Source organism: Onychomys torridus, chromosome 1 (genome assembly GCF_903995425.1).
Source record: "Onychomys torridus chromosome 1, mOncTor1.1, whole genome shotgun sequence".
Taxonomy (NCBI): Eukaryota; Metazoa; Chordata; class Mammalia; order Rodentia; family Cricetidae; genus Onychomys; species Onychomys torridus.
In genome coordinates, this window is record NC_050443.1 from 161890490 (window position 1) to 161904672 (window position 14183).

Here is a 14183-nt window from a genome sequence, read left to right on the forward strand (position 1 = left end):
CTGTTTCAGAAATATTTTATTATTTCTTCCTCAGAAATGCCTGTGTTTGTATTTATTTTATGAGACTATGTCATTTTTCCCACAAAAACATGAGCTCTTAAAGGTCAAGGACAATGTCTTCCCCATTGGAAGAAGGGCCTACAAGAGGGTTGGTAAGGTGGCTCGGTGGGTAAAGGCATCTAGTGTGCAAGCTTAAGGACCTGAATTTGATTCCCAGGAACCATGTGAATGTGAATGAGAAAACTCCACAAAGTTCTCATCTGACCTACACCTGCACACAGTGAAATGCTTGTGTACACACACGACACATACATTCAATAATAAAATTAATTAACTAGTAAAACTAATTAATAAAAGGAAAGGGGTTTTAATGACCAACCAATTAACAATTGCAATATCTCTACCAGATGAAATTGTCTCAATGACATTTCATTCAAAGAATTTGCCTCCAAGAATCTCAAGAACAAAGTAATAACTTTAGTCAGATAATGTAGCCCTAGCAAAGCCAACAATAGCCCAAAGAAAACAGTACATTTAACCAGACTGCCATCATAGCTAAAGCAAACTGGATGGGAAAATCCACCCAGCACCCAACTACTGCTGCCTTTCACTGAACATTTTTTCTTTATGGCTATCATCAATATCAATGCTAGTATCCACAGAGCCAAGCTTTACCACTCCAAGTATGGTCTGCAAGCTAGTAGCATAAAAATCACATGGAAACATGTCAGAAAGTGGTAAGTCTTAACCAAATCCCCAAATGATGAATATGTACATTAAGTTTAGGCATTCTAAAATATTTGGCTACACCTGGGTTCTAGATTTGTTATTCCACACAGCTAAGATGTCTTAGACAAACCACTTCACCCAGAGAGTCTTACACGTTAGACCTACAGGGAAAGGGTTTGCTTTGTAGATTGTGATGCTGGAGCTCTTCCCAGACACTGATTTAATCTGCCTAGGGCCCAAAGTTTTTAAAATGTCCCTGGCTAATTCTAATGGGGAGTCAAAAGTGGAAAGCCATGATGAACTTCTCCAATCCTAAATCAAATGAGACAATTAGTAAGCAGCCCAAAACTGATCACCTTTAAAGAGCTTGCCATGCCCAGTAGCTGAGACATCTAAGTATTCAACAAACAGTGTTACAGTCATACTTAGAAACCGAGAAATAAATACTTCTGCAGCAGAAGTAACATGAAGAGACTGAGAAATACTAGCCTGAGTTCCATAACACAGGTAGGTACCTGCCGCAATCAAAGAGGATACAATCAAAGAGGACATTATATCCTCAGGACAAGGTTTCTTCTTGCTGCAAAATGTTGATTGTAGCTTTTAGGAAACACACAGTGTCAAATAAGGGGCAAAGGTGTCTCCACGGTGTCAGAAAGGCCAACAGTTTACTTGCAACTTACTGATGGAAAGTGGGGGAAGAAGTTCAGTTCTGTAACACAGGAAATCCCCTTAACGCACCTTCCTGATTTACATGGGTTTTTGATACACACCACATGTGTCTTCAACTCTCTTTTCTACCCCTGCCTCAAGTTTTCAATTGTTCAGCTCCACATTTAGGTGATGAAAACTTAAAACCTGTGGTTATAACTTCTATGAGAAATTTCATTTTTAAAGCTTGCTAAACTTCTACTTTATTGCCATGAGGAAAAGAGAAGAAACAAAAGACCTCAGTCATCCACTAACACAAAAAGCCCTAGTGAAGACATTTAATAAGTGTAAGTTTTCTGTTGAAAATCCTGACCTTTGGACTCGGGTGCCAGTCACTGGTTTTTATACAAATGTTCTAGGAAACAATAGCATTTATTTTTCCAATGGTTTTATGTTACGTATTCAGTTTCACCTACAGACTTGAACTTGGCTAAGTCTGGCTAGGAGTTCCTTTCAAATCTAAATCACACTAGATTTGCTTAAAGTCTACTCTTCCAAGGGGGCTCCTAACAGCTGGGCAAATCTACAATCTGCTTTTCCACTAATTATAAGAAAATAAACACTCCATTGAGAATAGCATAGCTATATCAGGGCAATGAGAGACACAGAGATTTATCTTAGTGGTGACTGCATGTGTTTTTCATGCAGTGTTCAGGGCTTAAGACTGTGTCACCAGAAATCTCAAGTTCTAGTTTCAGTTCTGCTTACTCACCACAGACCTCCTATACAATAAATGAAACACACACCTCCTCCCTTGTGTTAGGTGTATTGTATCAGGTAATTAATGTCTTCATTTGAAAAGCTTCTAAATGATTTGTTGAAAATCTCAGAAGTGACTTTGGCCTCTCACAGGACACTCTCAAAATCTCCTCTATCTTCTGGATATTCTCTGTTCTCCTACCCTCATCCCAGGCTCAGGTCCTAAATCTAAACGGTACCTGGAATTTGACGCCTAAATCTCTAAGAGTGCCATTCTGAATTTTTTTTTTTTTTTTTGAGTTGTCAATGAATAATAGTTTAAAAACATGGAAGCACCTATGGCTAAACTCCAGCACATATACAAGCAGACATGCCTCTCAAAAATACCACAGTGCCATTCTAGTCTCCCAGAGAAGTGATCAATCAACTACCACAGAACACAAGTACCCATCCCTATTCACTGTGCTAGAAATGAGTGGGGAAACTTACAATCTGAAGTGAGACTGTCCTGGGATCAACCATGCCATCTGATTACTAGCATGGTTACTTAAACAGCTCTGAGACAATGTGGAAAATGGAACCCCTCAGTTCCTCTGAGTCTTCATTTCAAGTGGCTGTTTAAAAGGTTATCTATGGGATTTAACAAATGTCAATTCAAAAGAAAGATAGCAAAAAAGGAATGGAACAAAGACACGGCTTTCCTTAAAATCTCACTCTTTCCATTCACAAATTTCCACTATACCTAGAACTTAAAGGAAAAATAAACCAGAATCTAAAATTGCCCAAGAATTTTTCAAGTTTTTCCAATATTTTTTCAAAAACTCTTGTCTACTTTTTGCTGCTATTCCTTCCTCAATAACAGAGCTGATCCATTCCCATCACTCCTCCAATACATGAGCTTACAGGATAATCCCACTGCAACAGAATCTACAAGCCCTGTCCACACCAGCACTTTCATTCTGCTGTCAGTGTCTCCTAAAAGATGACAATTATCTCTTTCAATTATTCTCGTGGTCCCCTGTAATTATCTTTTCATTGTGTTATCTAACAACTATCTTGTAACCTAACCCACAAGACCTTTGAATATGCATATGATACATAGTTCTTTTGATGCTCCACAAGATTTTAGATACAGCTTCCAGATTCCAGATAAATGAATGGATGAGCAAATTCATAAGGAAAAGGCCAGATCCTTCTCTTCTCTAAACCAAATGAGGTGAGTAGAGGACCATATGCTAATCCCGGTTGTACTATCTACTCTATATTTGACTTTGTAAAACAGAGTAAGAGGTTGTGCTGGCTTAGATTTTGTCAACTTGACACAAACTTGGACATATCTGAGAGGAAAAAATCTAAACTGAGGAACTACCTCCATCAGACTGTCCAGTGGGCATGTCCCTGGGGCATTTTCTTGATTAAAATTCGGGTATGTAAGGACTCAGCCCACTGTGAGTGGTGTCAGCCATAGGCAGGTGGTCCTTGATTGTGTAAGAAAGCAGGCTGAGCAAGTTATGGACATCAAGTCAATAATCAGTGTTCCTCCATGGTTTCCGCTTCAGTTCCTGCCTCCAGGTTTCTTCCTTGAATTCCTGTCCTGACTTCCCTCAGTGATCTATTGTGCTCAGGACATGTAAGACAAGTACACCCTTTCCTCCCCAAGTTGGTTTGGCCATGGTATTTCATCACAGCAGTAGAAATCAGAGTAGGACAGAGGTCAACAACTTTCACTAACATTATTTAGGGTTGTCCTATAACAACCCTAAAAGCTTTTTCTATATCCTTTGACCTATGGTTAGCTCCTTTTTTGTTCTTCTAACTATTTTCCTGGGGTGTCTTATGAACCTTAAGAAGTTTGTATTTCACAGAATATTAGAATCAGACATTATACAGAGACTACAGAGTTAACCATCTGTATTTTAAGAAAAGTTTCAGAAGAATTAGCAAACAATCCAATAGTATACAATTGGTATAAGAACCTAGACTACTGCTGAAATCTCTGTGAATCTCACAGAAGGAGGTAGAGTTTACGTCTGCAAGTTCAATGGCAGACATCATTAAGTTTCTATTCCACAACTCATTAGGTAGGTAGCTTTGGATGATTCCCTGCACTGTACCACCATTTTGTAGAATTAGATAAGACTTTCCTCAGAGGGTTGGTGATAGGATAAATGTGCTAATGTATGTAAACTGCTTTAACTAGTACCTGACACATAATAAGTATGCAACAATATTGAGTAGTGCAATTACTATAACTATTGTTATGTGGAGAAACAGTCATTCTTCAAGAAATCTAAAAATTATACAAACCTGGATAATTTGTTTTCCTAGCTTTACAATCCCACTTTTCTTCAGTGCATTTTACCTTTCCAGAACAAATTAAAAGAGTTGATTTAAAATTTAATTCCTTCAAAACACACACACACACACTTCCCATTATTAACAGGGAATATATTCTAATCCTGCAGTGGCTATCTGAAAGTGTGGAGAGTACTGAATTGTATACATATAAATAAATATATGTATATATATACTATGTTTTCCTGTATATATATACTTATGATAATGCTTTATTTATAAATTAAATACAGTGCAATAATAACTAACATTATAACAGAGAAATTTGGGGCTGGAAAGATCAATCAGTGATTAAGAGCACTTGTTGCTCTTATAGAAAACCCAAGTTAAGTTCCCAGAATCCCAGTTCACAGCCATCCACAAATGAAGTTCCAAGGGATCCCACACCCTCTTTAGAATTCAGAGGGCACCAGGCCTCTACATATATATGTAATACATATATGTAGGCAAAACACTCACACACATAAAATAAAATACATTGAAAATGCAGCAATTATAACAATATCATACATGCACCTCATTTTTCTAACTATGAAGGTTTTATCTTTCACTCTTCGTTATTTGCCACAAAATAAAATAAAATAAATACATTTATCTTTGTAAATAACAGAAATACTTTGACTTCATGCAGCATGAATTTCTGTGTTTATCAAGGCCAACATGTTTTAAGATAAACTTATAAAAACAAACAAATGATCTCCTTAAGTTAACCAAACATAAATCGGAGGCACCTGCACTAATGTAGATAGTACATACAGAAAATTTTTAAAAATTCAGAAAAATAGAGATTAGTGCACACTAGATTAGCACTAGGCTAATGAACAAGTAGACTTGGAGCTATGAAAGACAAGTGAAATTTTGAATTTAAAGGTAGGATGTGGATCCAAGGTGGCAGGTATGCCATCTACTACTACTTAGGTAGAAGGACTAAGCAAACATTAGCCTGAGTAAAGTCAAAAGATGATACTGGAGATTGCTGCAAAATTATAGTGACTAGGTCAAGACCATAGCACTTTGAGAACACTGCTCTTGTTTTAGTCCTCTTAGAGCCTCAAAATCTAGCACAACCTTGACATATCACTAATAATCAAAAGATATTTATTGAAATAAAAAATTACTATTTTTCACTTTTCCTATGTAAAGAAAACTGAATGGATTTGAACTCTGATAGGAAGCCAGAGGGCAAAAGAGTCAATAACTTTTCACAACTATTCACAGAACGAGTCTGGAGTGTGCATTCATTGTGTCTAAATCACAATCCACAGACAAATGCATGCAATAAAATGTTGAATTCTCTCATTTTCCCACTCCTCCTCTTCCTCCCCCCACACATGGTGAATGCTTGGGTAGAACATGAAACAACTGAGGCAGCCGACCAGCCACAGAAGGCAGGAAGAGGCACAGAAGCTGACTAACATCGAACCGTCTGAAGGACTCTCAGAGAAAGCTCCTGCCATCAAGAACCTGACCAGAAGGTTGGCAGACTAAACAAGCCTAGGCAATTTTGAAGGGAAAACAACTTAGTTTCTATAAAGTCCCCATCTCCCAGGACTTAGGATAATAGAAGTTATTGTTTTAATAAATTTGGCAAGAGAAATAATGATGTTTGGTATGGGTAACAGTGCTACAGCTTTTGTGGTTTAAGAAATTTGATCGATTGCCTGTGACTAATCTGACAACATACCTGGTTTCATTTATTTTTCTCTGACTTGGTGAAAACATAGATCTGAGGTTTGACATGGTAGCAAATGCTTATACTCTCAGCTACCCAAGAGGTTGGGGTAGGAAAATCACAAATTCAAGATCAGCCTAGGCAACTTAGAAAGGCCATTTCAAAATTAAATTTTTAAGTGTCTGGAGAGGTAGCTCAGCAGTTCAGAGCACATACTGTTCTTGTAAGGTTCAGTTCCCAGTACCTATGTCAGACAACTGTCCTTAACTCAAGCTCCAAGGTATCTGATGCCCTGGCTTCTCCAGGTACCCGCACATACATATACTAACTACACACAGACAAATATACACTCACAAAGTCAAAATATTTTTAAATAATAAATTTTAAAGGTCTGACATTGTAGCTCAGTGATATTGTTTGCCCAGCTGGCATGGGGCCCAGGGTTTATCCCTAGTACTGCACCAAAAAACAAATAAATAAATAACAACTACAGGTCTGAAACTAAAAGCTTCTCAATGAGTAAATGAATTAACATAACAAAACATTAGCTTGCTTTTGCTCTACAAAAGAAGAAAATATAACATAAAAGATATCAAGCATGAGTGGTGGTGGCACATGCCTTTAATCCCACCACTCTGGAGACAGAGGCAGGCGATCCCTGTGAGTTCAAGTCCAGCCTTGTCTACAGAGTTTCAAGACAGCCAAGGCTACACAGTGAAACCCTGTCTCAGGAAAAAAAAAAAAAAAAAAAGTGTCCCTCTTAAGGTTGTCCTTATTGCCTAGCTTCTCTGGAGCTGTGGATTGTAGTCTGTTTTCCTTTGCTTTACATCTAGTATCCACTTATGAGTGAGTACATACCATGTTTGTCTTTCTGAATCTGGAGAGGGGATAGCAGTGGTTGGGGGGAAAAGGGTGAGTAGGAGGACAGATGGGAAGGGGATCTATGGTTGCTATGTAGAAGGAGTGGGAAATTTTCTTAAATAAATAAAAACAACTATTAAGTATCTTCTAAGGCCTTCATTTTATAAGCCTGCCATTGTAAGTGAATAAATAATTCAATTTTAAATCATCTATCTTTCAAATGTGCTTCCCAACTCAAACTTTATAAAGTGTAATAACTATAACACATTTTAGCTAAAGGACATGAATGGACAGAAAAAGATATATGAAACCAAATGTCATTGAAAGCCCTGGTTGAAGGGTGGCCCTGAGCTGGGGATATATTAATAGCTCACTGGTAGAATTCTTGCCTAGTATGTACGAAAACCTAGAGTTACATGCCCCAGAACCATGAAAAAAATCTGGGAAGGTCAATAGGGTAGGGGGTAGGGAAGAAGTATGGGAGATAGAATGGGAAAGTGGGGGAAAATTAAATATTCATGTCTACCAAAAATGCATTTGAGTATCATAAAAGCCAATTTATATATAATCTCTAGCAACATACATTTGTTTGGAATCATTTATAACATGTACTTTTCTTTAATTACAAACTTTTCATAATTAACAAAAATGTAGAAATATGCTTCTGTACAGAAAATCTGACACTGTCCTGGTACATGAAGCAAGAATATTTCTAATGGCCTTTTCCAGGATGATCAGTCACCTTACTATCCAGTCAGGCCCATTGTTACCCCATGCTCTCTCAAGTTAAATTATTTCTCTCCTGGTCTTTGCATCTCTAAAATCTACCATCATTTACAGACTCAACCAGACTTGCACCTGCGTCTGGCCACCTAAGTCTTGCTACACTTGGGCAAACTAATTTATTCTCCTTAGACGGTAATTCTATGTTGTTTGGGTGTTATTCTTCAAACAAGAAGAGAATCTATGAACATATACTGAAACCAGCACTATCATCTGTTAATAAATATTACAAGGCAGTGTAAATAGCCTGTTGTGCTTTAAACTTTGGCTTATTTCAACACGGAGTTATGGATTTCTCCCAAAGCAATTAACACTAATGTTATGGATATCGCTCTGTGTAAATAAAGTTCTGATTGGCCAGTGGCCAGGCAGGAAGTATAGGCGGGACAAGAGAGAAGAAAATTCTGGGAAGTAGAAGGCTGGAGAGAGACACTGCCAGCCGCTGCCATGAGAAGCAACATATAAAGACACCGGTAAGCCACAAGCCATGTGGCAAAGTATAGATTAACAAAAATGGGTTAATTTAAGATAAAAAAGGTAGATAACAAACAGCCTGCCACGGCCATACAGTTTGTAAACTCTTGCGGAGAGGAGGAACCGCAGAAGCAGTGAAGGGTAAGGTTTTCCGCTTTTGCTCTGACCTCGTGGTTTTTAACTCTGCAATCGGTTCTGTGTTTCTTATTTAACAAGCAGGATACATCTACACACTAACATTCAAATGGTGATTTGGGACATTATCTTTTATTCATTTTCTAGTCTTCTTTTCATCATTTAGCATAAATTAAACCCAAAGTAGGTAATTAATAATATTTGCTTTTTATTAACTGAGTTTCAAGAAATAGTGTGTGAAAGAAAATGAAATAATGAACACCATGTAAGTTCAAGACAATGTGAGTATTTTGAAAGCTGTGCTGTTCCTATGTCATGCGTCTTTATCGATGAAATTGGAACAGAAAGAAGAGGAATTAACTACTTCATCTTCAGGAAAACTGGAAAAACTTCCTAGAAAAAATAGAACAATAATAATATTTTTACTATGCCTTAGAGTTTAACAATGTATGCTCAAATTCATTGTTTAGAATAGCAGAAGCTCTCTGAAAGACTTCAAGAAACGAAGATTAAAGGTACATGAAATTGTAAAAAAGCACTATTATATCAAGAACTATAAAATCAAAGATAGCAACTACAGAAAGCAAACAAGGAAAAGTAAAATTAAAGACAAAATAGCATGTACAGTAACAGTTACCTCTGTCCCAATGCAAAGGTTCAAATTTAATGGTAAAGTTAGACTTAACGCATAGCCTGGACATAACCAAGACAACTTTGATGAACAGAGATAAAATGTCTGTATATGGAGTTGAAAAAAGTAAAAAATTGCCGGGCGGTGGTGGCGCACGCCTGTAATCCCAGCAATCAGGAGGCAGAGGCAGACGGATCTCTGTGAGTTCGAGGCCAGCCTGGTCTCCAAAGCGAGTTCCAGGAAAGGTGCAAAGCTACACAGAGAAACCCTGTCTCAAAAAACAAAAAAGTAAAAAATTTACTAAAATAGCACTTAGAATGGACTTCACAGGCACATGAAATGGAGGCAAAGAGTAAAGAACCTTTATATCTGTCTTGGCTCATTACTTCACTGGTCACTCTACCTTCCTAGAGCTTTTCACAGGACTATTAGACTACTGGAAATATTTGCTAAATAATAAACTACCTGGGAATACTTACTGAAGATCTATCATGTGTCAATTTTATGATGTGTAGCTACAATACCCTCCTATACTTTGCATTTCACTTGGAAAGGTGAGACAAACATATTTATGAGAAGTTACATGCCAAGACAAAGTAGGAAGAGCCAAAAGAGCATAAAGAATAAAAGCATGCCTTCCAGAATAAGAAGAGATCACTTGGAACTTCCTGCTCAAAAGAGATTGTACAAATAAAGTATTGCAGTATCCCTTTAAGAATCAAGTGCGGTGGATGATATTTGAATAAAGTCAGGAGAAAGACATCCAAGCAGAAATATGCTAGCCAAAAAAAAAAAAAAAAAGAAAGAAAAGAAAGAAATAAAAAGAAAAACCATGGGTTTAAAACAAAAAGGTACTTTGGGGAGAGCTGAATAATCAAAGAATGCCATATTAAAAAGTACACAGAAATATAGAGCAGGAAAAGCAGAAACTGATGTGAAAGGCTTTAAACACCATGTTGAAGAGTTTGAAAAGATTATATAAGCAATCCACAAATAATCAAGGCTTTTTAGCAAAAAAAAAGTAAACATGATAAACATACAATTTTACACATTTAGTTTTTAATATGCATAATAAATGGTATACATCTTCATTACAGATATGGTCATAGCCATACAAAGAGGGTCATACAAGTAAAGAACACTAAAGACATAATGAAGAGGGGTAGGCTAGAACAAAACAGACCTAAGAAAATATTCACCCATTATGTTGTGGCAAACAAGTAAAACACATCACACAGAAGAGAGAGAGTCAGCGAAAGTGAGATTCAGAGGGTTTTTTAAAAAAATCACTGTTTACTTCCTCCATCATTATTATGCTTAGGTGAAATTCAAATTGCCCCAGCACACAGTAAAATATGTAATTGTACCAAATTGATATATAAACAATGGCTTCACAAAGTTCAAGAAAGTGTAATTGTTCTGCTGTGCTCAAAGCATTTGAAAAATAGAAACCACATGACTTATTAATTGTATTATTAATTCAAGAGAAAAATTCACAAGAAAATAGCATTATAAGTGAATTAACTAGAAAAATGTAGGTTTTGCCCAAGCAGGAGCTACATTTCATTTTAATGTTAGTATATCATAAAACTAAAGGTTAATCCCTTCTCTAATCATCACACACACAAAAAGATTCTTTGGCATCTCACTTCCCTATCTTAAAGTGTCCCTATATTCTTTAAATTCTCTCTCAAATGATCCCTAGAGCCAAACTCCTTATTTCACACTGACGCCAATCTTTCTTGATCTTAATCCTACTCACTACCACTTTACAACATTAAAATGTAAATGTTGTAAGAGGCATTAGCCTTCTTATAGTGCTTTGTCATCAATAAAATATTTACAAATTACCTTTTATAATCCTCACAGAAAAAAATGCAGAGCAGGTATCATCATCATCATTCACATTATTGAGAAGCAAGAAGCTCAGGGCCACACAGGCATAAGTGTTGGATCCAGGCCTAAAGTGTGAGCTTTCTAAGCCCAAGTTCCATATTGTCTTCACTATATCATTGGTTTTCATAATTCATTTGTGAGTACATTGTTATTCAATATCATGTTTAAGTGATTATTTTTTCAAGTAGTAGTCTTTTTATTTATATTTTGCACCGATTTTTATTTTAGTTACAAATGTTGAGCCCAGCCTGGAACAATAAGTGATTTCAATACCCTGCTTTCTCCAATAGACAGGTCATCTGTTCTTCTAACTGGTATGGCCTGAACCTCAAGTGAACATATTTTAATAAGGTGCCTTGATAGTCAAGCATGTAATGCAGAGCCATTCACTAAAAGAATCTAATTATTTTGAGATGTCTGTGATAATTACAATTATCACTGAGTGAAAAGTGACATTGTAATAGAATGTTAGTAAAACTGTTATTATACCAAAAATATTTTTGTCTGAAATTCTGCAATGTAACATTTAACAGCAAAGACAACATGGGTGATTTAAGGATACATGGCAATCAAAGGGCAAGAATAGGACATTCCTACTCCCTTTAACTCTGGTAAGGCCTCAACTACTGATGTAGTTCATAGCATCCTATTACCAGGGAGACACAAATCAGAAGTGGCTTCAGCTAGGAGCAATAAAACAGATGAGGGTCGGGAAGGGCTGACTTTAAAGGAAGTTTTAAAAGAATTAAATCTAGGTAGTCTGTGGGGTTGGTGCCTACACCAAAGACAAGCTATTTTGAAGGTATGTATCTTTAAAAATATACAAGTATCACTGTAAATATCTGAAGAATATTTAGAAAAAGAAAATTCAGGAAAAATTGGCAGGCAAAAAAGAAAAACTAAAGGTAGGAGAACTCTCTCCCTCAGGCACAAAAACTCTACTCCTACAGGTCTTAATGCTGGGTTTGGTGGGGAAAAAAGCTCATCTGGGACAGCCCTATATTGACTCTTTAGTAGTAGAAGGACTGAAAGGGAGCAGATTCTTCTAGTCTTTGGTTGGGGGGTTGTTCTGCTTTTGTTTTTAGTTCTGCGAAGTTTTACAGACACAACTCTGCCAATTCCTTTTCTCCACATGATGCCCACTTTCTCCTTTCATAAAGGTAAATAAATTGTATTCTTCACTTTGAGCAGAATTTACTACACTCAATGAAGGGTTGGCAGAATTTTAATGCAAGGTTTGAAGAAAAGAGTCAATTTCTAATTCTCCTCCCAGCAATTTCTGGAGGTCTTAAACGTTTTCCCACAAACTAAAGAGGAAGTAGTTTTAATGAATTTCAACAAAAACTCTCTCATCAGGAAAATCATTAATACATCCCCTCTTCTGTCTGATGCCAGAGCTGACAGTGACCCCGACAGCAATGAGATCATGGGCCACATCACCACCAGAGATGCTGCTCAGATTGTCTTTTACTTTCAGTGTTTCATGCTACATGCAATTCATTTTATAGCAATGACTTTCATCTTTGAAAAGATAAAGTCTTAAATACCTTCACTCTTGGGCAAATGTTTCAAAAGAGTAAGTCTTAGTTAATGCTTCAAACACAACAAGCTGTAATCTTGCCCTCTGTCTACTCTGGTGGGTGCGCACACACACACACACACACACACACACACACACACACACACAATTTCATCGGCTACCCTGTCCTTGAAATAGATCCTAATACCTCTCAGTGAAGTCCCAAAATTACAGCTATCTCCTTATTTGAGTGATTTATAAGAACAAGCTGTAACAAAATCCAAAGGACTCTGAAAACCTGTGCCCAGTTCCTTAAGATAATAATAATAATAATAATAATAATAATGATGATGATGATGATGATGTGAGAAGGAACAGCAGGAGAGAGAGCCCTCAAAAAAGAGACACTAAGGTCTCTTCTACCAACTTGTAGCTGAAGATGTTACAATTGCCAGCTATCTCAGAAAGAGATTCTGTCTCAGGTCACACTGAAAAGTTCACAGATACTAATACCAAACCTTTTATATAACACTTTTAAATTACATTTCCATTCATTTTAATAAAAACAAAAATGTTCAAATTTAAAATGATTGGCTTCTTACACAGGACTAGAATTGGAGCTTCCAAAGCCTTTGCAAGACATAAGTCATCTGATTCTGGCTGGAAAGAAAGCTGACATCTGCAATGCCACTGTTAAACTGAAGGGAAACACATGACGGAGAGTAAGCAGTCCAAAGAAGGTTTCCTCGCAGAGAAACAATCTAAGACATACTATTCCATTAAATTTTAGAGTAGACTTCAAAAAACGTTAAATCTCTATCTCCCGTTCCAGGAATATAAGAAATAAGACAAACAAAAGGTACATGTGCCTAGTTTTAAGAATGAACTGTGTCTGGCTCTTCAATCATCTGGGAACCTGGCCTACAGGTTCCAGAACTTTGGAGTCTCCAGGGCACAGCACAAAATCAGACAGTCTGGGTATGGACAACCTGGGGAGCTCTCTCTGCAAGGTCACCTCAGGAGTCCCACACTCCATGAACCTTAGCGTGCTGCTGTAGTTTTTCAGGGGAACTTTAAACAGACTCTATTCCAAGTCTCACACACACACACACACACACACACACACACACACACACACACACACACACACACACACACACACACACACACGACGGAGTGCTTGCTCCCACCCCCCAATTTCCTCCAACACTCAAAATCGGGACCAAATTTCTCACCATCCTCATAGTTTTTGAGATAGTAATCCGGGCCCGGGCCCCCGCGGCTTTTCGCCGGATTTCTCAGGTTCTGGAACTGCAGGAAATCCGTCCTTTTGCCCCCGAAGCGCAGAAAGGCGGGTGAGAGTCCCCGGGCCAGGGTCACCAGACGCTTGGAGCTGCAGGGGTAGAGAAAGAGAGAGAGGAAAGGATCCCGGGAGAAAGCTAGAGCGCACCAGTCAGGGAGCAAGGCCCCTTCTCACTCCCTGCAGGAGACACGGCGGGAGATTTATTATCTAAGCCTATCCAGTTTGCTGTGCGAAGAAGCAGCGGGCTGCTCTGCGGCGGCCGCTCGGGTGAACCGGCTCTGCTGCCCGCCTTACCCTCAGCCTCCGGATTCCCTGGGGCTGTTCTTCCTGACCCGGCCGGCCGCAGCTGCGCCCTCCTACCTGGATGCCTTAAGAACTGATTTCTAAAGGGTTGGAGATGTTTGTTCCGTGTGTT

At 37.9% G+C, this 14183-nt stretch overlaps 1 protein-coding gene across 3 annotated transcripts in view; it reads right to left on the reverse strand.

Annotated features, from left to right (window-relative positions):
* Hpse2 (heparanase 2 (inactive)) overlaps positions 1-14183 on the reverse strand; it is a 610759-nt gene that overhangs the window by 593314 nt on the left and 3262 nt on the right. For all 3 annotated transcript variants that reach the window (XM_036198538.1, XM_036198539.1, XM_036198542.1), the window contains exon 2: positions 13701-13858. In XM_036198538.1, the coding sequence (XP_036054431.1) occupies positions 13701-13858 (158 nt within the window). The remainder of the gene's footprint in view (positions 1-13700; positions 13859-14183) is intronic.